At 49.1% G+C, this 27,551-nt stretch overlaps 1 protein-coding gene across 1 annotated transcript in view; it reads right to left on the reverse strand.

Moving 5' to 3' along the window:
• MAN1C1 (mannosidase alpha class 1C member 1) overlaps positions 1-23,725 on the reverse strand; it is a 154,519-nt gene extending 130,794 nt beyond the window's left edge. Inside the window, exon 1 of the mRNA XM_070776262.1 lies at positions 22,957-23,725. Within this exon, the coding sequence (XP_070632363.1) occupies positions 22,957-23,496 (540 nt within the window). The 5' untranslated portion in view covers positions 23,497-23,725. The remainder of the gene's footprint in view (positions 1-22,956) is intronic.
• Between the last annotated feature and the right edge of the window lie 3,826 nt (positions 23,726-27,551).

Consider the following 27,551-nt stretch of genomic DNA (forward strand, 5'->3'; position numbering starts at 1 on the left):
CGTACTCACCAAGGTCACAGCTCAGCAATGAACCAGATGCCTCCTCATCCATCCATCCCTTGAGGGCAGGAGAAATAAATGTTGGGAAGAAACGATGCTGAGGACCTGATTTACAAAGGCATGGAGGACTCTGTCTTGCGGCAGAGGAGAGCTGCCTCTGTTCAGGGTAAGGCAGAGACGCACAGGAGCCCAGCTGCACTGGGGGCGCACGCCCGTGTTCGTGGGGCTGCCAGCATTTATACCCTCTGCTTTTTGACTCAGCAGCAGAGGTTCTATCCCCTCACTTTGGCACCTCAGCCTGGCTGGTGACTGAAGGTCTTCTTGGGAGCCAGCACAGTTACGGGCGAGATGGAGCACCCTGGCATCTTCAACATCAGAAGTAACAAGGCTGAAATATACTCAACTTCTTGGTTCACCCTGTTATGCTGTCAGGAGCCAGCTCCTTCCATCAGAGGCAGGTCAGCTGGAGAAGTGCAGCAGGCAGGCTCTCAGAACCCCAGGAACCCCGAGGTCCCCGTGGGGCAGGGAGGCCAGCACTCTAGGACCTTCCAGCCCAGAAACCACGCTGGATGCCAGAAAGAGAAACACATGTGTGGGCAGATGGCCTCTGAAACCCCGAAAACATCTCTTACCTGGGAAATGGCAGCAGAGCCTCACAGGACAAAGGGGCCCACAGAGAAATGGGGAGCAGCTGAGAATCGAAAGGAGAGCTAGGTTCCTGGGCTGGCGTTCAGGACAAGAGGCGGAGGTTCCCATCTCAGAGCTCAGCATGGGGAAACTCTAACAGCAAGAAGACCCATCAGCTTGAACTTCAGAACCATTAAGAATGGCTCCCCAGCCCCAAGACTGGGAAAGCAAGTGCAGTCAAAGGGTCAGCCAGTATGGACCAAGGATTCCCTCAGCTGCCGGTAAAGTCCAGAAATACAAGGAATTCTTTGCCCATTGAGAGACTCAGTCAAGAAAGTCTACAGCAAGAGAGGTGAAAACAGGGCCAGGGTGAGCCACAGACAGGAAGGCACCAGCCAGACCTAGGTCCCCGGGTACTTCTCCACCTCTCCCCACGCTCTGCGGATTCACATCACTACTAGGAAATTACTGGGATTTCTGACATTGAAAAGGTGCCTAAGTATTAAACATTGGGCTTCCCTGGTGGCTCAGATGGTAAAGAATCTGCCTGCAGTGCAGGAGACCCAGGTTCCATCCCTGGGTCAGGAAGATCTCCTGGAGAAGGGAATGACAACCCACTCCAGTATTCTTGCCTGGAGAATCCCCACAGTCCGAGGAGCCTGGCGGGCTACAGTCCATGGGGTCGCAGAGTCAGACACGACGGAGCCACTAACACTTTCCTTTTCACTTTTAGTACTAAGTATTAGCACGCTCTGTGTGCTGTCACACGGTGCATTGGTCACGATGACAAAAGCTGAAGCTCAGAGTCTCTGGTGCAAAACACACACTGTCTTCAGGAGACCTGCTCAGCCTGCAAGTGCTGCACAGAAATTGGTGCCAAGGGTTCTTATGCGAATTAAGTGCTTACGAGCGGCGAGTGCTAGACAGTCCAGAAGGTACCGTTTCCGAGCTAGATGAAAACTCAAATCAAGAGTCCTGGGGTCCTTCCCAGTACCTGCCTGGCATGAAGGTTACGAACAGTGCTCGTGAAATTCCTCAGGAAACACAGCAGCTGATCTGGCTTCCACCATTATATCGTTGACAGGAAGCAGGAGACAGGTAGTCAGGGAAGAATGACAGTTTGGGGATTCGTGTGATGACAATTAGCCAAGTTCTGCTCTGCTTCTCTTTACAAAGAAAACTTCCCTTCTCTTTGCTCTTGGAATGCCATGTCAGAAGAGAGACATTTCCATGGCAACCATATACACATTTAGTGATGTGTCACTAAATTTGTGAGTGCACAAAGGCACATTAGGAGACTTTTTGAATGTGGCAAGAGAAATAGATTTTCATAATTGAATGTTGCCCTCAAGTAGAGTTTAGCATTTGCTGAAAGCCGAGGTTGCAGCCAGAGATGCAAAACTCTGCCTCGACAGAATTGAGGCTTGACCCAAAAATCTCAAAAAAGCAGACTTTAGGTGTGGGCTGGCTCTTTAGAACACTGCTGCCCAGAAAGGGGTTTAGATAGCTGTGGGGGGCCGGGATGGTCTCAGCAGAGTCAGGGAAAGAAGATCCACCTACTTGACCAGAGCCCAGAGACAGAGCAAGCTCCCTGCATGCGAATCAGACATGATCCTGATCCTTCCCCAGCATCTCACGACCCCAAGACTATCATCTGTTCTAACAAAGAGAGTGCAGGAAAAGATCAGCACCAATATCAGATAGATTCCCCCAGAAGGAAAACAAACTAAAAAGAGCGCTGAATCCAGAGCCAGAAGTCCCAGGTGTGTGTCCTAGTTCTGGCTCTTCCTAATCACGGAAATTCGAAAGCCATTCTTTTTCTCAGCTTCAATCTGTAAACTGGGAATATGCTTTCTGATTACCAGGTGCTTCAAGGAGGCGGCAGACACAGAAGCATCACTATTAAACCGCAATGCTGCCAAACTAGGACACTGTTTATAAGGTGGCACTGGCTTGGCCCATGTACCCTGAAGGGGGCCTCTAGCCAGATGGGCTGGGCTCCCAGGGCATGCGTGTGGCGAAGGGGCCACCTCAACTCTGTCTGCACCCTTTGGGGCTACTGTGGATTTATGGTGGCCTCACCCTGGGTCTCTTCGGGAGCTGGGACAGCCCTGAAGCACCTGCCCAGTCCCAGAGCCTCTGACGTCAGCCTTTCTGGCCCCCCTGCCCCCACCTAAGTGCTAAGTACCCTAAGTCCTGAGCCCATCAGCACAGCCGCCAGAGGGCCTCAAATATTCAATTCTACCCACCTGCCACCCCTCCCCTAATCTCTTTATTCTTCCCATTACCCTTCCCACTCAGACTAGACCTTGGCCTCCACTGCTTCCAGGAAAGAAAAGCCACCACTGGAAAGTAAACAAAAGAAGCTCAATTTTGGCTTTTGAGCTTCCAAGGGCCTAGGTCCTGGCAATGAGAGGTTTTCAAGAACAGTTTTGAAGACCTTGGATTCCCCTGACACACTTGATTCAGAACTTCACCTCTGTCTCAGAGAGCACTCTGCTTTGGGGTAAGAGCCAACACCTCCACTCTGAAGCCCAGTGAAGCACCCCCTTCCCATCACCGCTCCCCCTCCTCCTCCCATCAGCCTTATCTGGGAGCTGGGCTGGGCCTGCCTCAGGGCAACCTGTCTCCCTGGGGGCCACCACCTGCCAGCATCCCAGGCTCAGGGCCCAGACACCACCTGCATCAGCCCTCCTGACCACGTGGCCCTTCCACTGCCCCGCCACACACGCCCATCCCATACACCTCCCACTACACCCCCACCACACACACTCCCACCACACACACTCCCATCACACACACTCCACATCACACACACTCCCATCACACACACTCCCATCACACACACTCCACATCACACACACTCCACATCGCACACACCCCACCACACACCCCTCCACCATACTCCCACCACACACTCCCCATGGCACACTCCCCACCACACACTCTCATCGCACACTCCCCATCAAACACCCCTCCACCACACATACCCCCCACCACACACTCCCCATCGCACACTCCCCACCACACACTCTCATCACACACTCTCATCACACACACCCTCCATCACACACACCCCCACCACACACTCCCCATTGCACACTCCCCATCGCACACTCCCCACCGCGCACACCCACCACACACTCCCCATGGCACACTCCCCGTCACACACTCCCATCACACACTCCCATCACACATTCCCTACCGTGCACACTCCCACCACACACACTCCCTGTCACACGCTACCCACCACACACACGGTCCCATCACATGCTCCCATCACATACTCCCCATCGCACAGTCCCCACTGCACACACTCCCTACCACACACACTCCCCATTACACGCTCCCTACCACACACGCTCCCCACCACACACGCTCCCATCACATACTCCCCAACACACACTCCCACCACACACTCCCCATCACACACTCCCACCAAACTGGAGCAGCTCAACCACCCCTGAGGGCTAGGCCCCGGCCTGCCCACTTGCACTTGTGAACTCCAAGTTCCCCAGGCCCTGCAGCCTGCCCTATCCACTCCCGACACCACTGGTCCACCCTCCACTGAGGCACACCCCAGAGAACCACTCTGGTTTATGCCAGAGGGGCTGGCACACTTGGCTCCAAAAGTCACCGCCTCCCCTCACACTGCTGATCAGAACACAAACATTTCCAGTTTCCCGCTGTGGAAAGCTGGCATTCTGCAACAAGGTAAACACAGAATGACCATATACACATAAGAGCAACCTCTTACGTATGTCCCCAAAAGGACTGAAACACGTGTCCACCCAATAACAAGTACATGAATGTTCAAAGCAGCATTATTCATAATAATGGCCCAAAGTAAAGCACCCCAAATGTCCATCAACAAGTGAACGGATAAACAAAATGCAGTATATCCATACAAAGGAAAAAAGAAATAAAGCTGACGTGTGCTGCAACATGGAAGAACCCTGCAAACATCATAAAGGTCACGTATTGCATGATTCCCTTTGTGTAAAAGGTCCAGAATAGAAAACCGTGTAGAGACAGAAAGCAGACTGGTGGTTGCCAGGGGCTGAGGTGGGAGTGGGGGTATGGGGTTCCCATCTGGAGGGATGAGGAAGTTCTGGAGCGGGACAGTGGTGATGACCACACAACACTGGGAGTGTACTTAATGCTACAGAATGGTCCACTTTAAAACTGTTAAAATGATAAACGTTATGTGTATTTTACCTGCAATTATTTTTTAAAAGTCACCATCTCACAGGGCAGTCTATGCACTTCCTTGGTGCCTCCCCCAGCAGCCTCTGCAGCCTTGCTAAGGTGAGACCTTGGGGTCTCTGGCACTCCAAGACTGGAGGAGGGGGTGCTGGCTCAGGAGGCAATACTGCAAGTGTCAGACACTTCCCAGCTAAACTGGTGGGGCTGCTACAGGGCCGCTGGGGACATAAATACACCCTAGGAGGGCAGGCATGGACGAAGGAACGGGAATGCATTTCAGCTTTCAGCGCCCTCTCCGGAAGCTGAACAGCTCAACACAGGCTGCTGCTGAAAACACTGTGACCCCGGGGGAGAAAGACACCACACACATTTCAGTCCTGCGACAACAAGGATGATAAACCAGCGCTGGGCACGTAGCACCTGTTACCCTGGGGGAAGAACAGACCTAAATATTCAGACTATAAGATGCGCAAACCACTACAGGAAGCGTCGGGGCAAGACAGCAAGAGCCAGGACTACCAGGCTGCCACCACACAGGGACCGCTTTGAACCAGAGCTTCCAGGATGTCTTCCAGGTGTTCAGTCCAGCCCGTTTTCCATCCCAAGCTGAGGCCAGGACCCAGGGTGGCTTACGCAGCACTGGTGGAGCTCAGATATCAGGGAGGCAATCTGGAAGGGCGGCCAGGGTGCGAATGCCCCCTAAACACACCTTAGATGGCAGGATCGCAGGGACTTGGCCACATGATCCTCCCTTCAGTGGTCAGGGGCATGGTTTCAAGAGAACATGCCCCACCAGAGCAGAGATGATGGCCAGAAGCTGAGTGTGGCAGGATCTATCCGGTCACTGCTTGTGGTCACGGGGAAAAGACAAAACCCACCATTACCACTGCGCAAAGTCTCCCTTTCCTCAACAGCAGCGAAGACTGAACCCTGCCTTCTCCCCCAACACATGGCCTCCTCTTTTCACTGAAGAGGAATGGAGCTGGCCTGCCGATCTTTAGTGCGTGGTCAGGCCGGAGGACATACACACCCGACTTCCAGAAAGCAGGGGAAAGAAGGGCTCCCCCTGTTCTGCTACAAGGCTGAGCTCCTCCAGCCTCAGGCCAGGGAAGAGCCATATCCCAGGTTCAGGTTGGCTCTTCATTTCTTAGTTGAAAATCAAAGAGCAGACAGCTCAGAGCACCAGCTCTTCAGAGCAGAGGTCCGGATACACAATCAGAAAACAAAGGGAAGAAACGGATACTCTGATTCTTGATGCCAGCAGGGAAGGAAAGTCGTGGGGTCTGTGGCTGGTAAAGACAGTGCTCTGAAGCTGGGAGGTGGTTGAGGAAGAGATGAGACAAAGGGCAGGCAGCTCAGGACAAGGTGCTGGACTGCAAGCCTGCGTGAGACTGAGAGCTGTGCATGGGGCTCAGGGGGCCCCCAAGTGTGGCAGAACCAGTCAGAGGAAGGAAAAAGGAGGCTGGACAAGGTTCCCCTGGTCTCTCGGCCACCTGCCTCTGTCTGCTTCCCAAATCTCTGTTCTTTCTCTGGAATGCTTAGGTTCCTGAAGGCTCTGACCCCTGCGCCTCTTGGTCCAGGTTTTCCTCAAGTGGCTTCACACTCCAGCCTTGAGCCCCCAGCAGGACATCCTTCTGAATCCGCATCTCCTGTGCCATTGCCCCCAACCAGTCCTAAACCCATATTTCCAACCACCTAGAATTCACAGGTGTCTGGAATTTTTGTTTAATCATGTCTAGAATTCAACTCATTTCCCCCTCCCAGGATTTCTCACTGTCCCCACTTCTTGATGTTCTTATCTACCCCCAGGTAGAAGGGGCTCCCCAGTGGCTCAGCAGTAAAGAATCGGCCTGAAATGCAGGAGATGCTGGAGACACAGGTTCGATCTCAAAGATTCCCCTGTAGAAGGAAATGGCAACAGACTTCAGTATTCTTGTCTGAAGAATCCCATGGACAGAGGATCCTGGTGAGCTACAGCCTATAAGGTTGCAAAGGGTTGGAAACGATTGAAGCGACTTAGCATACACACCCAGGGTAGGAACCTTGGTCACTCCAAACTTCACCTCCCACGTCCATACCTGTGTCACACCCCTAGGTCCAGCACATGGAGCCTCTTGCTATCTGACAAGTCCACCCCACCTGGTGTTCATTCTCCATGTTTGCCTGAAACACCGACCTTTCCCCTAAGCTCACATCAAAGCTGCTGCGACCCCCAGGCCTTTTTCACCCCGTGACTGGGGCTCCATGGTGTCACAGTTGTGTGCACACATGTCTGCCTGGATGTGAAGCCTCACGTTTGCATCCTCAGCATCTAGGGCACTGCCTGGCAGGTGGTAAGAACAAGGTAAGTTTTCTGGAAAAGTTGAGCTGGAATAAAACAGATAAGCGGCAGGTAGTTAATATTCCTCTCACTGCGTATCAGCTCAACTACGTTATTTCATAAGGTCTGGTTTGGACCTGTTTGACAACTAGGTTTCCAACACGAATCAGCTCTGCAAATTCTAGCAGTCACATGAAGGCGGTTTCTAGAACAAGAACGACAGGGAGAGAAAAAAACAGCAGCTCAGAGAAGGAAGCAATGAGGGCTGCATCAAGAGAAAATGAAAGGAGAGGAGGTCAGGCCCAGAAAAGCCCAGATCCTCTCCAAACTGCGGAATGGCATCCACCTGGGGTGGGGGTGGGGGGTGGCAGAGGGGGACCCACGCAGAAATGCCTCGGCATCTAATTAAACATTTTAGATTCCACTGCACACGAGAAGGAAACCTGCGTCCCCCACGGAACCCTGACAAATGAGTCGTTTCCAACCAATCTATCACCGTAGCATCTGGGCACCTCAGGAAGATGAAAATAAGACCAATACATAAATGAAAACCAATATATAAACAATCGTCTCTCCGCACAGGCCTCCAGGAAGCCACAGCTACAGCCATCTGCCAAGTTCCACCCTCGTCACTGCTTCCCGCAGCCAGAGGCCTCTGAGTAAGCACGGTTTAATATAAGATTTAACAGCAGAAGGAAATTTCTTCTCTGAAGTCTGCCTCTCCATTAATGCTCCTACGCTAAATGTCCACCGCTTGAAGCTGGAATGAAATAAGTTTGGCATTAATAGGACTTTGTTCTATGTGCCACGTCAGCCAAAGAATTTGCTAGAAATAGTTGGGGCAGATTGACGAAAGATCGCAACTTGGCACAGGTTGAAAATTCAAAGGTTTCTTACATGGAAACAGAGCTCTCGGGGGGCCTGTCACTAAGCTGTGGGAAGGAGGCTCACACTCATCTCTGGCGTATTATCACCTCCTGCGGCTTCCACGCGGAGGGGGCCTGGGTAGATGTGATCTGATCAACCCAGGACAGCAATTCTCAGATTCAGTCACATCCAACACCTGGCAAGGCAGGGATGATATGAAATTGCAGCACTCCTGCCCTGAGCCTGAACACCTGGGACCGGGTTCAGCTCTTTTACTTCAGTATCTTTTTCCTGAGCATCTGTGATTTGATTTTAGGGCCCAAGCAGCAACAAAAGACTGCTCTCCTAACTGGAAAGGGGCAGAGGCAATCACAGTGATGGGGGTGAGAAACCAACTTCTGGACAAGCAAATATTTTCATTCCAGATATTTATGTTCTGCCTGCTTCCCCCCAAAAAGATTTATGTGGGACAGGCAAGTATTTATGCAGTTAACCTAGGTTTCCTTTCTTCCATGCATCTGTATACAGTGGGAAATGATTCCGACACACAACACCATTACACAATGAAATTCCTTAAAGCCAGAGATTCATCTCTAATTTTCTTTAGCTCATATAGCCTGTGGTGTGTATAACAATTTCTGTTTCCAAGATCTTTTTCTTTAAATAAATTTATGGCTTCTCTTGATGTTAATAGTTTATGCTCTTAACACTGGAAACCTCAGTTTTAATTGAGTCTTTTCTCCAGCACATCTGACCCGATCATGGTCTTAATAAATATAGAAAATTTCCAACCTCTTCCATAAGTGGGTAAAAGGGAAATATAGTCAGAAAGGAGATACAGCTTAGGCGAAATGAGTCCTGAAGCATAGCTATACATTAAAACCATCTGGGAATGTTTAAAAATCCCAGTGCTTGTGCTGTATTCTGGACCAATTAAACCAGAACCTCTAGGGTAGGCACTTGGGTATCAGTATTTACTAAGAGACCCCTGGGGAGTTCCAGACTGCAATCAAGGTTAGAATCCCTGTTCTAAGGATTTGTCAGAACCATTCTGTTCAATGTCAACCAAGACTATGACAATTTCTACTTTATTTCACCCCAAAGTGAAAACTCTTCCTCTAAATGATCAACCTTGATCCTTCAGATAACGTAATAGAAAGAATGTTAACCAGAGACAGGAGAGGAGGTCTGAGTCAGTGCATCACCATTTAAACTGGCAGGGCCTGGAGTTGGTCACTTACAGCCTTTGCAGGGTGTTCATTCCCTGAGTTATAAAAAGGGATTATCGCCCTGCCATGTATGCCACAAGGCTGCTGTGGGGATAAGCTAAACTCTTAATGGGATGCAAGGGCTCTACTAAGAATATCACACACACAAGGAATCTTTGATCTCATCTGTCCATGAGGTTAGGTATCAGCTCGGTCCAGCCTCTACCCCCTGGAAACTCCTCCGGGGAGCAGTTAAAGCAGGCCCCCTGGAAACTCCTCCGAGGAGCAGTTAAAGACAATGGATGGTACAGGGAGCAGAGTCAGAAGCCTCTTCTCTGACATGCAAGAAAACTTCAAATTCCAGGGCTGACAAACTGCTCCCACGGTGCCAAATTTGAGAGCACTTTACTCAGATCACAGAGAATCTGATTACGCTTTAATCTAATCCAGCGCCTAATCACAGGAAAGGCTAAGGCTGTTTGTCTCCCTCAACCCCATCTGGACCGATGCCACTCTGGTACCATTCTTATTACTCAAGGATTGATAATCAGAGCTCCTACCATGATTACAGGGCCGCTATTACACCAGACCACCTCTGAGACTGCATCGGTGTGAAGTCTCTGCCTTCTGTGAAAGTATACACCCCAAAAGACCTGCCTCTGAAACTGCTAAAGAAGCCTCTAGACTGAGCTGCTATTTCTCTGTCAAAACATGAACCTTTCTCTATAAAAGGTTTCCTTATAGTCTAAAGCAGGAAAATTGATTATATTTATAGGTTGCTCTCTAAAAGGTCCAGTTCTGAAAGCAAGAAATTTAAGTCTTCTTTCCCCACTGATTCTTATCATTAAAAACCAAGACTACTCCAGAGCTCTGTAAAGTATGTGACAGACGGAGAATGGCTTCTGGGAGAGCTGGAAAAGAGGAAGTTTTGCTGATTTAGGTCAAGAACACAAGTACAGAAAAAAAAAAAAAGGTGCCAATGTCTTTCCAGGAGATCGGCATTTACTTGGCAAAGTTTAGCTTTAACCTCTGAAAAGCTCATTCCAGGAATGAAAGTGGAGGAAAGAGATCTTAAATAAGAGACCTGTAACTTTAATTCAACACTCCCCCGCCCCGACCCCAAATGAGATGAATGAAATTAAAGATAGCCTTTGCAATAATACACTACATTTATTTTCTACTGAACTTTGCTGATTGAGGGGAGATAAGAGATCAGACCCACAGCCACGTAAAAATCCTTCAGCCATGTATATTTAGCTTCCTTCTGATCAATAATCAGCAATTTGGCCTATACGAATAGCTTTTTTTATGTGGGGATTTACAAACCAAGTTTCTAAAATGTCATCATTAGAGTTAAGGTCGAGAGGCTAGAGAAAATATTTGACAGATTAAAAAATTCTGAGAGGAAAGTCACACTAATAGAGACTGCTAGAATGTCACAGATAGCAACAAGTATTTCTTCTAACACTTCAAAGCAGATGAGCAAAAAATGCACAAATAATTTCAGATGACATCAACCAGAAATTAGACACCCCTTTGAGAACTACTCTATTTATTCAGGATATAATTTCAACACAAAATTATATTTCATGCATCTCATACCAACTACCAAAAGTAAATAAGAATCTTTAAATATCTAAGCTGTACCAAAATATGTCAAGTTTATATACTTCATTCAGGAGTCTTCTGAGACCTACTCAAGGTCTATTTATTTGTACTTTATATATAATGCTGACAAGATAGATTGAATGTTTCCTACCCATCTATAGATTAGAAAATAGCAAAATAGGAAGAGTAGAGAATAAACTGGCCAGAAGCAGGCATCTTGACAGCCCAGAGATGTAACAGCTGTCAGCCTAACAGGAAAAGGGGATAAAAACTACTTAAAAGCAGATTAAAAAAAAAAAAAAAACTAACAAAAAAAGATGAATCTAGAATCTCAAAAGAGTACATTCACAGTGTTTGGCAGAAAATGTTTACCAATCAGTAGTCACATGAAGATGTAGGAAAATGTGACCCATAACCAAGAGAGAAAACAGTCAACAAGGATAGACCCAATAATGACAAAGAAGACTTTTTGAAAAGCTATTATAGATGTGCCTTAGGATTTAAAGGACAAGATGAAAACAATGAGTGAACACGTGTGAAACACTGGAGAGCTCAAAACAATGAAAAAGGTCCAAATGGAAATTCTAGAGGTTAAAATCACAACAAACTGTGGAAAATTCTTCAAGAGGATGGAAACACCAGACCACCTGACCTGCCTCCTGAGAAATCTGTATGCAGGTCAGGAAGCAATAGTTAGAACTGGACATGGAACAACAGACTGGTTCCAAATAGGAAAAGGAGTAGGTCAAGGCTGTATATTGTCATCCTGCTTATATGCAGAGTACATCATGAGAAACGCTGGGCTGGAAGAAGCACAAGCTGGAATCAAAATTGCTGGGAGAAATACCAATAACCTCAGATATGCATATGACACCACCCTTATGGCAGAAAGTGAAGAGGAACTAAAAAGCCTCTTGATGAAAGTGAAAGAAGAGAGTGAAAAAGTTGGCTTAAAGCTCAACATTCAGAAATTAAGATCATGGCATCCGGTCCCATCACTTCATGGCAAATAGATGGGGAAACAGTGGAAACAGTGGCAGATTTTGTTTTGGGGGGCTCCAAAGTCACTGCAGATGGTGACTGCAGCCATGAAATTAAAAGACGCTTGCTTCTTGGAAGAAAAGCTATGACCAACCTAGACAGCATATTAAAAAGCAGAGACATTACTTTGTCAACAAACGTCCGTCTAGTCAAGGCTATGGTTTTTCCAGTAGTCGTGTATGGATTTGAGAGTTGGACTATAAAGAAAGCTGAGTGCCAAAGAATTGATGCTTTTGAACTGTGGTGTTGGAGAGTCCCTTGGACTGCAAGGAGATCCAACCAGTCCATCCTAAAGGAGATCAGTCCTGAGTGTTCATTGAAAGGACTGATGTTGAAGCTGAAACTCTAATACTTTGGCCACCTGATGTGAAGAGCTGACTCACTGGAAAAGACTCTGATGCTGGGAAAGATTGAAGGCGGGAAGAGAAGGGGACAACAGAGGATGAGATGGTTGGATGGTATCACCAACTCACTGGAGTTGAATTAGAGTAAACTCCAGGAATTGGTGATGGACAGGGAGGCCTGGCATGCTGCAGTCTATGCAGTCGCAAAGAGTCGGACACGACTGAGCAACTGAACTGAACTGAGAGGTTAAAAAAAAATCTGAAAATTAAAAATTCACTGGGTGGGCTTAACAACAGATTGGACACTACAGAAGAAAATTTCAATGAAATTGAAGATGGGTTAACATAAAGTATCCATACCAAAGTGCAGAGGTAAAGATTGAAAAGAAAATGAGCATAGATTCAGTGACTTCTAGGAAAATATCAAACAATTTAACTTATATGTAAGTTAAGTTCTAAAACAAAAGGAGGTATATTGGGGTAGGAAAAATATTAAAGACCTAAGGGCCAAATTTTTTCCTAACTTGATAAAAATATCAACCCATAGACACAAGAAGCTCAACAAACCCCAAGAAGGATAAACAATTACATCCACATTTAGGTACATCGTCAGATGACTTAAAGAGAAAATCTTAACAGCATCCAAAGGAAGAGAAAGACATTATACACAGGGGAATATACTCTGATCTTTCATCAGAAGCAACACAAGTTACAAGACAATGGTTGGTTCATACAAATAAAGGGTGGTCGGCGTGGAGGGGATCAACTTAAAATTTTATATCCAACAAATATATTCTTTTAAGAGAAGGGCAAATAGAGGCATTTTCAGAAAACAAAAGCTGTAAGAATCAGTCAACAGTAGACCTACACTTAAAAAAAATGTTCAGAGGAATTTGATGTATAGGTTCAAGGCAAATCTAATAAAAATCCCAGCATGATTTTTCATAGAAACGGGTGTACTTATTCTCAAATGTACTTCAGAAATGTAAAGGACTTATAGTAACTGAAGCCATTAAAAAAAAGAGATCAAAGATGGAGAAATCACACTACCTGTTTTTAAGACTTACTACAGAGCTCCAGCATCAGTATAGTGTGAACTGACAACAAGGACCTGCTCTATAGCCCAGGGAACTATACTCAATATAACAATCTGTAATCGAAAAGAAACTGAAAATGAAGATATATAAAAAACTGAATCACTTTGCTGTACAACTGAAATTAATGCAGCACTGTAAATCAACTATACTTCAATTTAAAAAAAAAAAAAAAACTTGAAAAAAAAAAGCCAAAAAAATTCCAGGAAACAAACAGCAAGATGGTTTGCTTAAAGCCAATCACACTCAAAAAAAGATAGTATAAACTGGCATAAAGACAAATCAATAGAACAGAAGAGTCCAGAAACAGAACCACATACTTATGATAAATTAATCTAACAAGGTATCAAAGCAATTTCAAGGGGAAAAGAAAGCTTTTTCAACAAATGGCACTAAACAACTAGACATTTAAATGGAAATAAAGAACCTCAACCATATATAAAAGTTAATTTGAAGTACAGGAAAGACCCAAATGTAAAAACTAAAATGACCAAGCTGCTAGAATTAAAAGGAGACTATCTTCATGACCTTTGGGTAAACAAAATAAAATTTTTAATCCACACAAGAGTACCACCATAAAAGAAAATATTGATACACCAGATTTCATCAAAATTTAAAACTTCTGTCTGAATGACACATTAAGAAAATTAAAAAATAAATCATAGAGTATGAATATAGGAATATGTGTTATTGCTTAGCCACTTGGTCACGTCTGATTCTTTTGCAAACTCATGGACTGTAGCCCACCAGGCTCCTCTGTCCATGGGATTTCCCAGGCAAAAATACTGGAGTGGGTTGCTATTTCCTTTTCCAGGGTATCTTCCTGACCCAGGTATCAAACTTACATCTCCTGCATTGGCAGGTGGATTCTTTACTGCTGAGCCACCTGGGAAGCCCATGCATATATACATCTGAGAAATGACATATATCCAGAATATGCAAAGGATTTCTAGAATTCAATAAGAAGATGATAAATGGTACAAATTAAAAAAAAAATTTTAAGGGGGGGTGGGGCAAAAGATCCGAACATACCCTTAAAAGGAAGATAAAGAAATGGCAGATAAACATATGAAAAGATATTCAATAACAATGGCTAACAGGAAAACGAAAATTAAAACTTCAACTTAATATTCAGTTCAGTTCAGTTGCTCAGTCATGTCTGACTCTTTCTGACCATGAATCGCAGCACGCCAGGCCTCCCTGTCCATCACCAACTCCCGGAGTCTACCCAAACTCATGTCCATCAAGTCGGTGATGCCATCCAGCCATCTCATCCTCCATCGTCCCCTTTTCCTCCTGCCCCCAATCCTTCCCAGCATCAGGGTCTTTTCCAATGAGTCAACTCTTCGCGTGAGGTGGCCAAAGTATTGGAGTTTCAGCTTCAGCATCAGTCCTTCCAATGAACACCCAGGACTGATCTCCTTTAGAATGGACTGGTTGGATCTCCTTGCAGTCCAAGGGACTCTCAAGAGTCTTCTCCAACACCAGAGTTCAAAAGCATCAATTCTTCGGCGCTCAGTACTATACATCAAATAGAATGGCTAAACCAAAAAGGTGGACAGTAGCAAGTGCAGGCGACGATGCAGAGCTCTCACACACTGCTGGTGGGAGTACATAACGGTCTAACTATTTGGGAAACGTGTTTCCACTTCCCTACAAAGTTAAACAAACATTTACTCTGTGAGCCAGCAATTATATTCCTAGATGTTGACACAAAAGAAATGAAAATATACCTACATAAAGACTTGTGCGTAAAATGTTCGTAACAGCTTTATTCATAACAGCCAAACACTGGAAACAACCAAAGGTCCAACCACATGTGAAGGAATAAACAAATCGTGGGATATTCATACAGTGAAATACATCTCAGCAAAAAGAAACGAAATACTGCTACACACAACATGAATGAGTTTCAGAAGCATTAGCCTCGGTGAAATAAAGTTTTGCAAAGAACGGCATGTATTGTACTACTCCATTTAGTTGAAGTTCTAGAACAGGTGAGACTAATCTCTGGCGACAAATCAAAACAGTGTTTGGGTATGGATGATGGGGGACTGATTGAGAAGGAGCAGATGGGACTGTCTGGGTGATGGAAATGTTCTATATCTTCCTAGGGGTGTGGTTTACACGGTTTTCTGCAGTTGTTAAAATTTAGCAAACTGTATATTTAAGATCTGTGCATTTGCCTACATGTAAGTTACACTTAAATAAATAACTAGTTTCCTTGGCCAAAATCACTGCAGACAGTGACTGCAGCCATGAAAGTGAAAAATGCTTGCTCCTTGGAAGGAAAGCTATGACAAACCTAGACAGCATATTAAAAAGTAGAGACATCACTTTGCCAACAAAGGTCTGTAGAGGCAAAGCTATGGTTTTTTCAGTAGTCATGTATGGATGTGGGAGTTGGGCCATAAAGAAGGCTGAGCACTCAAGAGTTGATGCTTTTGAACTGTGGTGTTAGAGAAGACTCTTGAGAGTCCCTTGGACTGCAAGGAGATCCAACCAGTCCATCCTAGAGGAAATCAACCCTGATTCTTTGGAAGGACTGTTGCTGAAGCGCCAAAACTTTGGCCACCTGATGTGAAGAACTGACTCATTGGAAAAGACCCTGATTCTGGGAAAGATTGAAGGCAAAAAGAAAATGGGACGGCAGAGGATAAGACGGTTATATAGCATCACTGACTCAATGGACATGAATTTTAGCAAACTCCAGGAGATAGTAGAGGACAGAAGAGCCTGGTGTGCTTCAGTCCATGAGACTGCAAAGAGTCAGACATGACTTAGCAACTAAACAACCACCACCACCACCTCCTTCACAGGGTTGTTGTAAAAAAAAAATAAGGTAGTGAGAGACCAACAGTCTTACCTAAATGATTCATCAGGGCTTAATGGGATGTGATGTATTGCACAGTGGATTTTATGGTGACCCCCAAGTCACAGGAGAGGTGAAATGAGGGGAGAAAAATCTATCAGCCACTGAAAATGGTTGTTATTCAGTGAAAGCTATTTACCTAGAAGTTTCATCTACAGAGCAGCTGACTCCCAGAGCATGCCAGGGAAAAGCATAATTATTGCTTATCAGTTAAGGACACTAATCAGTATGCCCTTCTTCTGTACCACTGCAATACTGCACTAAAACAGATGGACAACCGCCCTAGCCTCAGCTTTTAATTAATGAAAATTCAGAGTTAAGAGACATATCCAGACTCTCTTGTGAATAAGGGCTCTTCTGACCACCTGCCTGTCAAGTGTGGGGAGACCTCAACCCAGATCTTAGAAAACAGCCTTCTCAAGGGAAGAAACATGTACAGCTGGGCCACCACACTGGGCCACAGCCTATAGCTGTGGTCTCCATGGTTTCGGTTTTCTTTGGGGATGGAGAAACCAAAAGGTAGGCCTGACTTCCAGCTATCTCAGCCACACCCTGCGTTTAAGAGAACCAAAACCATACTGCCTTGGCTATTAACCAGCCACCAGAGCTGAGTGGGGGTGAAGGAGGGAAGGGGGACTTGGATCCTTGGGTCCTCAGAACTTCTTAAGGAATCTCCAGTTTCTTTTCCTTACCATCATGTGCCTTGAGAATTCAGAGCTTAAAAAAAAAATCTGTTTTTTTCCCCAGAGTATGCAAGCACTGGTTCATAAGGCCTTGGTGCTGAGACAGTGGAAAATGAAGAACCAGAGCTTATTGTTTCAATGAGCCTGGTCTTTTTGGGGCTGCAGTTGTACAGAACTAGAATAATAATCATTCTTAGTTCAGGACACTCATTCCTGCTCCATGTATGTGAAAGTCACTCAGTCGTGTCTGACTCTTTGCGACCCCATGGACAATACAGTCCATGGAATTCTCCAGGCCAGAAAACTGGAGTGGGTAGCCTATCCCTTCTCCAGGGGATCTGCCCGATCCAGAAATCAAACCGGGGTCTCCTGCATTGTAGGCAGATTCTTTACCAGCTGAGCTATCACGGAAGCCTGCTCCATGTATGGCACATCTTTTAAAGTTAACATAACAAGTGCCCACCACTCTCTCTCGAATCCTGTCCATCATGCTCTTGTGAAAGCTTTCCTGACTTGGCCAATGAAAGCAAGGCAGGGAGAGAATTTCCTGAAGCCCTCGCCACCTCTCTTGGTGCAGATCCGACTTAGGGTGCAGAGGCAATCGCCTTCCGCACGCCAGAGGCAGTACCCATAGGCCGGTTGCCCACCTAGATTACCAAATAGCTTCCCTGCATGGGGCTTTCCAATCTGTGAGCCTGATTTATTTTTTTCAATAAGAGAAAAGATGTAAGTCCCTTTGAGCAAACTATGCGTGATATATATCACAATATTTATTTTTGGTAGAGTAATGGATCAGTCTTCGGGGAGAGCTAGAGAAAAGGCATTTCTTGAGCTCGGATGTAAATCAGTCACTCTGAAAACTGCAGGGAATCTATATTCTTGCCCCCCCTGCTAACAACAGTGTGAAATAAGCAGCTGACTTTTAAAAGTCATTGCACTACGTGTTTCTAAACCTAACACTAAGGACAGAGTTAAAGGTGAGAGGCCTGAGGAATGACTGCTTCCGGAACGCCTGCACCAAGTCCCCAGAATAATGGTGCAGCTCACGACGAAAGGAGAGACTCACCCAACCTGCGGTTGTTAAGTCGTAGACCCGGTGGGGACAAGGTCTAAGCTTTGCTCTACGTGCAGTCCTCTTAGTTCTAAGCAGCACTTAAAAAGGATGAAGTGTGTGACTGGGCATACAATGTGAGGGTCTCCCAAGGGACCTGTCCAGTTCTTATCGGCCAGTCTTCTTGTCTATATTAAATGTACCATAGAGCAGAAAATACATCAGGAGAGAAACTGAAGGACAAGGGGGTAAAAATCTTTGGTGGATTTTCAACTCAAATAGAGCTCTTCAAAGGAAAGCTATTTAAATCTGAAGATGTTCCTAATATTAATTATCCTGAACATCTCACAGGCTCAGATTCACATGCTACGAAGAACACAAAGCCCTTTAATTTTCCTACCTGTCCCTGAGACTAGCAGTGATAAATCAGATATACAGAGAAACCACATGTGACTAACAAACCAGCCCATTAGTGGGGAGCAAAGATCATCTGCCAAGATGACTTATCTGGACATAGTCACACATCATAACCAGCAATGTCCTGGAGGCTTAAGACAGCAGGCATGGAAGGCAAGAGCTGGGGCACTCTCTGCCAAGTCTCAGGACTCCAAGGTAACTCGGGCATCTTCCAGATGCCTGCTATCCAGGCATGAAAGATTTTACTCATGACTGCCCCCTCCCCAGTCCCCTCAAGTTGCGCTTGGAAAATTACTGCAACTTCTAAAAGGCTTCTTGGGTCACAGAGCTGCTGAGCCCCCAAACCTTGCTGTGGTCTCTGCTCTGCAACTCCTGGAATTCCAGGTACCCTCAGGAAGAAGACCTGGCTTCTGCCACCAGCAATCTTAACTGTTAGTTAAAGATCTTTACTGCAGCCACTCATTCAAGTATCTGGGCTCCAGTGAAGTGTCAGATCCTATCCTAGGTGCTTGGGCAGATCCATAAATAAAGCAAGTGGGAACAGATGGGAGAGAAGACTTCCCTAAACGCCAATCCCTTCATTTTACTGTGAAAACTGAGGCCCAATGACAAACAGAAATTTTCACCTGAGGTCAGGGTTGATGGCTTGGCTAGGGCCTGAACCCAGGCAGGACACCCAAGAAGACTGTCACATACAGTGGTGCAGAAGAGCACATTCTTTATATGGGTGCCCCACTCTCACTGACCAATTCCCTCTAACAAAAGCCCCCTTCACCGGAAGAGACAATTGAGGTTCTTTAGATTAGCAACCAGCCATCATTAGTAGGACCCAACACTGTCTGAAACCTTTCATCGGGATGTAAGCCTGGCAAGCTATTCACTCCCAACCCTTGTCATGTGTTCAGTTCAGTCCAGTCGCTCAGTCGTGTCTGACTCTTTGCGACCCCATGGACTGCAGCACGCCAGGCTTCCCTGTCCATCACCAACTCCTGGAGCCTACTCAAACTCATGTCCATTGAGTTGGTGATGCCATCCAACCATCTCATCCTCTGTCGTCCTCTTCTCCTCCTGCCTTCAATCTTTCCCAGCATCAGAGTCAGCTCTTTGCATCAGGAGGCTAAAGTATTAGAGCTTCAGCATCAGTCCTTCCAATGAATATTCAGGACTGATTTCCTTTAGGAGGGACTGGTTGGATTTCCTTGCAGTCCAAGGGACTCTCAAGAGTCTTCTTCAACACCAAAGTTCAAAAGCATCAATTCTTGTCATATGTGAGAAAGGTCTATTGAACTTCAATAGCAGCCTACCTATGACCCTAACATAATTATAACAATAATTTCCTACATTATCATCAGATCTGTAAGGGAAGGCAGTCAGTAAGCCGTTTCTCATTCTTACCGACCCCTTTACTCTCCAAGATGAGCCCAAGATGAGGCTCTGTCACTGTTCAGTCCCATCTCTGAAGTTCAACACGTGTAACAGGAATACTTAGCTATGTGGTGCTAGGGACACAACAGTGAACACATGACCATCATCAACAAGGCACAACACTGTCCCTAACTTCAAGGAACTGAGACATGCTGAAAACAGGGCTGGGAAAAGCCCAACTGCTAAGGAGCCCGTGGCCAGACTGGCAGTCTACTTAGGGGCCGGGTCTGGAAGCAAGCGTTTACGTAACCAGTCTCTTTCCCTCTCTCTCATTCCACTTTACAGGAGGAAAAACAAGGTCCAGGAAGGAGAGGAAGTGGCTTGTCCAAAGTCAGACAGCTGATGATTGAGCGGACACTTGAATCTATGTTCTCTGGGTTCCCCTTTTCACCACACTGCCTCCTCCAAGGTTCCAAAATTACAAGTGAGGAGAAATCGTTGGTTCCAGTGACAGATGGTTTCCTGATGTGTGAACAACTAGAACAGGCAGCCTCAACTCATCTTATCAGCAGAGACCTTGTGTCCACGTCCATCTCTCACACCAGAATGTTCATAAGTATACTTCGTTGATCTAGAGCCTGAGTGTCCAGTCGTCATTCACTCTCATTTATCACCCTCTCTGAATCGCTCCTGATGCTTACTTTTGCTTTAAAAACCTCATCTTATAAGAACAGAGCCCTTCTTATCTGATGCTAGCTCCCCCTCTGCTCCTGGGGTCTAATCAATCCATGTCTGGAAATAAGCAAGCCAGAGAGGAAAGCAGCAGTCCCTTTTCCGAAAACAGGCACCTTTCTAAAATGATCTACCCCTGGGCTTGGCACAGATAGAAATTTAAATGAGAAGGAAATAAAGACATCCTCCAGCAACAGTCAAACGCATTCCTCATCAGGTGGGACACCAGGGAAGTTAACTCTGTGTTAACAGCTAAACCAGACACTGCCCACATTTTTTTGGGGGGTGGTTATTTGGGGAGGTGGGAAAGGGAGGGGTCCAAACTCAAGACATGTGAAAAGACAACAGGCTTCAAAACATAATAGCATATATAGCAGTCCTGTCCCCTCCATTCTGAGGAGCTTACGGTCTTCAAAACTGTAAGAGCGGGTTCACTGAACAACCAAAGGTACAGACAAGCAGGCTTCTACCTACTACCAGGGGTGTACAGAGACGCCAGACGGAAAGATCCAGACACCTGGCAACTGACACAGACCTCCACCCATTGTGTTACTTTATACTCACTGCAAAGCAGAATCTCTACACCTCCCACCATCTCCAGCCACTGCAGCAAGTCACTGCCCACAGCCTCTGCCCTCAAGGGAGGTTCTCTTGGTATAGAGGGGCAGAACTTGGTTCCCCACTGACCAGCCCACTCTTCCTACCACGGCTCCCAACCACAGGCTTTCAGAAATGGGTCACAGTCTTAGATGCAAATGCAGAACGAACTGCTTCCAAAGAGGACAGTAGTTAATTCCTAATCCTTTGGGGGATCTTTCGGAAAATCTAATGGCAGCTCCACACCCCATGAAAAACTGCATGCATGCACTTTATATGTGATTTCACTGGGAGTCACTGCCTTCCGAGGAGGTGTGAAAGGGTTAATGTGCTCAGAGGCAGTTTCAGGAAAGGGAGCTGGAGTGGTTCAGGTGAGTATTCAACAACACAGCTTCTTAACCAATGGGGGAGAAATGATGCCCCTTTCTTAGCTACTGCAAGTTCTAAGCTTCAGTTAACCTTTGGGATTTCCGTAAGGATTTGGAAACTGACAGCGCACACTTGCACACAAGAAACAAGGACTCCTCTTTGTGATTTCCGATCCTGACATCACAAAATGTCCAGCGATTGCCAGTTATTCAGTAAGATAGAGTCTCCACAGGGCTTAGCATAGAAAGCTGAGTTACAACAGCAGAGAGAACTAGGGGAGAGGTGGGTGCTGGGAGAGAGGGTGGACTGGATAAGGGGAGGAGGGAAGCTCAGCTCTCAGCTGGCTCTGAGCAGATCTTGGCAGGACAGGTCCTGACCCTTGCTGCCTGCTCTCCCTGGAAATCACAGCAGACTTGCTGACTGCTCTGCAGCAAACCAAGAGGTCCAGAGAGAAGCAGTCCTTTCCTTCTGGGTCCACGGGGACTGAGGAAGATCTTCTCGATTCTAGGGAGGAGACCCTGGCCCACTGCTTGCCCACAGCCCCCTCGTGGTCCACGGGTGTCACTGCAGCCCCCTCCGCAGTGCTGGGCAAAATCCTCACACAGGCGGCTCCAACAGCAGGCAGCTCTAACAGTGGTTGAGCAGAACATTTAGTTATCAGTGGCGGCTTGGCAACTGTCTCCAAGCCATGGTGAGGCTGCATTTGCTTTTGGTGTGTTAAACTAGGACTCAGATTCAGACTCAAAGTGATCCATCTAACCCCTCTCTGGTACAATCCCTACAGGAAACCAGTCCAAGACCTGCTTCATTAAGCCAATAACCTCAGAACTTCTGTATCATTACCACTACCTTATTGATCACTGCTCCTTGTATCACATGCAATTATGTACAATTGTTCCAAAGCTCAATAGAAACAGTAAGAATGTAGGACATCTTCTGGCTTGTGGGTTGCTGGCTAGATTACAAAATACTTGCAGAACATCAAGTATCCCCCAAATTCTGGATTTCCAGGTAGCAGATCCTAAAGGGATTTAGGAGATGTCATGACTTAAGGACTCACAGTGAGAAAGAACATGGCCCTTGGCCCCTTGGAACAGAAAGGGTGCCCATTAATGAACCCTACTCCCGTATTCTTGCCTCGAGGTGGCCCTGGACAGAGGGGCCTGGTGGGCTACAGTCCATGAGGTCTCAAAGTGTTGACGCCTGAAGCGACTGAGCACGCATGCATGCATGCAGCACTCCACAGAAATCCTATTAGCATCTCCAAAAGGGAGGGAGCAGGGCCCACCTGGGCTCAGGACTAGACTGAAAAGACCAGAAGCTGGGGGTGAGGGAAAGTTGGTCTAGGGCTTTAGCTACCATCTATCAGGAATGTGGATGGTTAACTGAACCCAGCACTGGAAAAGTGTGCAGGAAGGAGTGAAGGTGGGAAGTTTGGGAGGAGGGCCTCGAGCAGGTCAGGGAGCCGGGGAGTGACTGGGGGTGAGGGAGGATGGATGGAAGCACAAGAGCCGTCTTTTAAAATATTCTGTGGAAGGAGGAGGAGAGTCCTTACCTCCTTGATTTTCTCCCGCTGGGTATGAACTAGGCTCTGGGGCTCCTTACTCCTGTCGGTCCTAGTCCCCAGGACCGGGTGGCGGAGGCGGCTCCGGAATGCCTTGAAGTCAAAGCCAGAGGGAACGCTCCCCTCCTGGGGTCTGAGGGCCGTGGCGCCGCCGCCCCGGGCCGCCGTGGCCTCCTCCCGGGGTCCAGTGGGGTGCGTGCGGCGCAGCCACCCTTTTCTGCGCCGAGAACTGGCTTGGCTGCCGGGGTCATCCTTGCCCGGGGCTGGAGCCGCGGGGGCCGGGTTGGGAGGCGACTCCTGTCCGCGGGCCCGCGGGTGGCTGGCGACTTGGGCCACCGCCTCCAGGCCGGGCTGCTGGGTCCGAGGGGCCAGGAAGAGGCGCTTGAGGCGAGAGGAGTTGGGCAGCAGGAACAGGGCCCCGAAGCACAGGGTGACCAGGCCGGAGAGGAAGAGGAGGAAGACGAACTTCTGCGGCAGCCGCAGCCCCCACGGGGAAGCCGGGACGAAGCCGGGCACTTTCCTCACGAGCATCTTGACCGGGCACGGGCCTGGGGCACGCTCAGCTCCGGCCGAGCTCCTGAGGTCTTCGGAGTCCAGGCACTTGTCAGCAGCTGGGCTCGGCGAGCGGAGGTCGTCGAGGGCGCGCCGCCCGGGGTGGGGGTCCCTGAGAGTTTCGCCCTTTCGGGGGGCTTGTTCCCGGAGTTCAGGGAGTTTGGAGAGAGTCCTCCCGCGCCGGGACAGGGGGAGCTGCGGCGGCGGCGGCGGCGGCGGCCTCGGCGGGGCCCGGGCGAGCGAGGCAGGAAGGCTCGGGGCCCGGGCCCGCGAGGGTCGACCGCGCACCGCAGCCTTCCCTCCGGCCGCCGCGCCGCCCCTCCTCGCCGCGGCCGGAGTCCGCGGGGCCCGCGCCCCTTCCCGCGCTGCGGCCGCCGCCGGAGCCCGTCACATGCCGTCCGAGGCGCCCAGGCTTGTCCACGAGGAGGGGCGCCCGCAGGCCTCGTCCCCGAGCTGAGCCGCCCTCAGCAACCCCCAACCACCCCGGCCCAAAGTTTGAGCCTCAGAAGCAGTTTCCCGAAGGGGTCGACTCCCGGGGGCGGGGGGGCGACGCGGCCGGGCTGCCAGTGGCGCTCCGAGAGAGCGCTGGAGCGGCCGGGTCGCGACAGCGCTGGGGGCTTTGGCTATCGGGACACGTCCACAACTTTGCTCCGCCGCGGGGCGGGCGCCGGGGAGCTGGGGGTGGTGGTGGTCAGGCACTTCTGAGCCAGGCGAGGCAGGAGCCTGGGGGGGGCTCCCGGGAGCGGAGGGATGCCTGAGCCGGGTCCGGGGCGTAGTGCCGTTCGCGACCAGCCGCGGCGGGGGCGGCTGCAGCTGCGCTGGGGATGGGGTGGGTGGGGGGGGAGTGCGGGCTCCCGCCCCTCCAACTCTCCGTAGGGCTCCGGGTTCCCGCTGGGATCACCTGTTCTCGGTGCCCGCCGGCTCCGCTGAGCGCGTAGTCCCGGCTGCGCCTCCCCCGCTGCAGCTGGCTTCCTCGCCGCGGCCGCTCCAGACGGGCCGCTGCCGCCGCCGCAGACTGAGCCGCCGCCGCTGCCGAGCCTGCGCCCCAACACGCGCGCACACACCGTCCGGACGCCCCCGCCGCCGCAGCTCGGGCTTTCACGGAGGCAGCGCCCGCGGCCCCGCCTCCCGCCGGGCCACGCCCTCGGGCCACGCCCACTGCGCGCGCCTCGCCGTCCACCGCCGCCACGGCGCCGCAGCCGGGCCAGTTGGCCTGGCGACCCGGGGTGGGGAGTGTGCAGGGGCCTAAGCCCGAGTCCAGGAGAGGGCCCGGGACTCCAAGCCACGCCCCCTTCCTCCAAGGGCCGGCGCCGCCGCGCACACGCCCCCCCCCAGCCCACCAGCACCAATGGTCCAGCTGCGCGGGGTTGGCGAGGGCGGGGGGTGGAGAGCGGCGCGAGGTCATTGGCTGCCTCGCAGGGATCCCCGTTGGGCTGCGGTCCCCCATTGGTTAGTGCCCAGCATTCGCCGGACTGTGAGCGACCGAGACACCCCCCACCTCCGCCCCCCTTCTTGCCCCCACCCGCGCGGCTCAGGTTGCTGGTCCCCTGGAGCGGGCAGGGGACCCAGCCAGTCTGCTAGGACCCTGGCGGCCGTTCGGTAACCTCACTCACCCCCTCAGTGCCAGTCCAGAATTGGCAGGGAGCCGGGAGCTTGCCCGGGGGTCCCAGAGCTTCCGCGGGAGCCGTGGAGGTGCTGCTGTGGCCGGCTGTGAGGAAGGGCTGGCTGAAGCCCCCGGCCAGGGAGCTGTGGCCACGGTTGGGCTGAGTTCAGGCAGGGTTTCCACCGGACGCCCCCCTCCCCCCCCGCCCCCGCACCGGCAGACCACAACTCTGCCTTCCTTTTCCTATGGCCCGAAACCAGGCCGGGGCCCCTGGGTGGGGCAGGGAGAGACGCTAACCGCAGCGGAGTGTAGGGCAAGGAAGGAGAAAGAACCTTGGTCGTCTGCGTAGAAGACCACACACATCATGTGACACGCGTACCCAGAGGCCTGCGTGTGTTTATGTGCACGTGTGTGCTTCTACGCCTAGATGCAGATGCACTCGGAGATAACACGTGGGTGTGTACATGCACACAAACTTACGCTTAATTTAGGTAGAACTGATTTACCAAAGCGCATGTAGATGTATATGCATATTATACATGTACTAATTTACGTATTAGTATAAATAGTGACACGTACACACATACCCACATGATACTTACACAACAGGTCCAAGAAACACACACGTGTACACACTACCAGACGTAGAGACACCGGGGTCTCCACCCCAAGGCCCTCACCCTTTCCTCCCTTCTTCTCCTCCTATTAAACCTAACTCAAGGCAAAGAAACACTATGCTGTGTGGGTCTTTCATGCAAAACACTTTATAGAGACAAATAACAGCAGAGGGAGAGACAAATTAAGAGGTGTAATAGGCAAGAGGGAAAATATCCGCTTTCAGCTGCAATTTAAAATGAAATGCAGCGTTGATGAGACAGAAAATACTGCAGGGAGGCCTTTCCAACAGAGGCGGCCCAGGCGGGCTCTCACCTCGTAAATCTTGCTTCTTCCCTGAGGCCTGGTGGGACTCTGACATCCTTCTGCCTCTGGCCAGGCCACTGACAGCAGACCCTCCCCTGAAGTTTAAATGCCTTTGGCATGTCAGTTTCTTTCCGTTGAAAATAAAAGATTGCTCTGGGTAACAGGTGCAAATATTTTGGTCACTGGAGATACATAGTTTCTCCCCACCCTACAAGCACACCCAACTTAAAAATGTGAAAGGCCAGTTGAGGTGTTTCAGTCTCTCATGAGTTTGACTGTCAGGAGTCAGGTGCCTGGAACCAGCTGTGAACATCAGAGACAAGCATGTGGTCCACTTGGATGCAGGAGCCCAGAGATCTGGCCAGGCTTTTGCCAATCTCCAATGCCCAAGCGTCTCCCTACTGGGACCCACCTTGGGCAGAGGGAGGCTTGTCTTTGGAGAACCAGACAGGAAGGCAGCAGGCACTGGAAGCACCCCACAGCATATCACGTTGAGAGTACAGGGGAAGTCACTGTTCAGTCCCCTGAGAAGGGAGGACCCAGGAGAAGGGGAGGAGGGTCGGCAGAGTCGCAGAAGGCTATTTGAACTAGATCCTCACTGTGATTGTAACACAGTGACCAATCTCTGGTATGCTGGTGAGCTGGCGTAGAAAGTGAGGCTGCAGCAGGATTCCACAGACAGCCTACAAAAACAACAACAACAACAGAGCCTGGGGGGACAACTCCATTTCAAACCGATGTCATATTGGTGATTTCATGACGTTGGTGATCCCATAACCTTCTATAATCTCCCTAGCAAGCTTTGGAAGGACTGATGCTAAAGCTGAAACTCCAGTACTTTGGCCACCTCATGCGAAGAGTTGACTCATTGGAAAAGACTCTGATGCTGGGAAGGATTGGGGGAAGGAGGAGAAGGGGACGACAGAGAATGAGGTGGCTGGATGGCATCACCGACTTGATGCACATGAGTTTGGGTGAACTCTGGGAGTTGGTGATGGACAGGGAGGCCTGGCGTGCTGCGACTCATGGGGTGGCAAAAAGTTGGACACGACTGAGTGACTGAACTGAACTGAACAAGCTGGCTGAGGGCCCATCTGGAGGTCCCTTTCCACCTCCATATCCCTAACCTCTGTAGACCTCACACACATTATGGCTCTTCTCTCACTGGATTTTTACTATTGATAGGCTGTCCCACAGCAGACTTAGTTCCTCACAGCGGGAACCATGCATGGCTTGTTCACCTCTCTAACTGCCCTAAGTCTTAACTACAATATCTGGCACGTGAGTGCTGTGTTTGTTGAGTAATGAATGCAGAGGTGTGGGAGTGGATGCCCATTTCACAGATGAGGAAACTAACGCTGAGGGAAGAGAATAATAATGGACCAACATTTTCAATGTGCTGAAAACATGTTGCTTCATTTACTTTCAGAACATTCTAATGAGGTAGATATGATTAACAGGCTCATTTTACAAATAAGAATACTAAGGCTAGAGAGAGATTTAGGATAAG

This window comes from Bos indicus, chromosome 2, assembly GCF_029378745.1.
Source record: "Bos indicus isolate NIAB-ARS_2022 breed Sahiwal x Tharparkar chromosome 2, NIAB-ARS_B.indTharparkar_mat_pri_1.0, whole genome shotgun sequence".
Lineage (NCBI taxonomy): Eukaryota > Metazoa > Chordata > Mammalia > Artiodactyla > Bovidae > Bos > Bos indicus.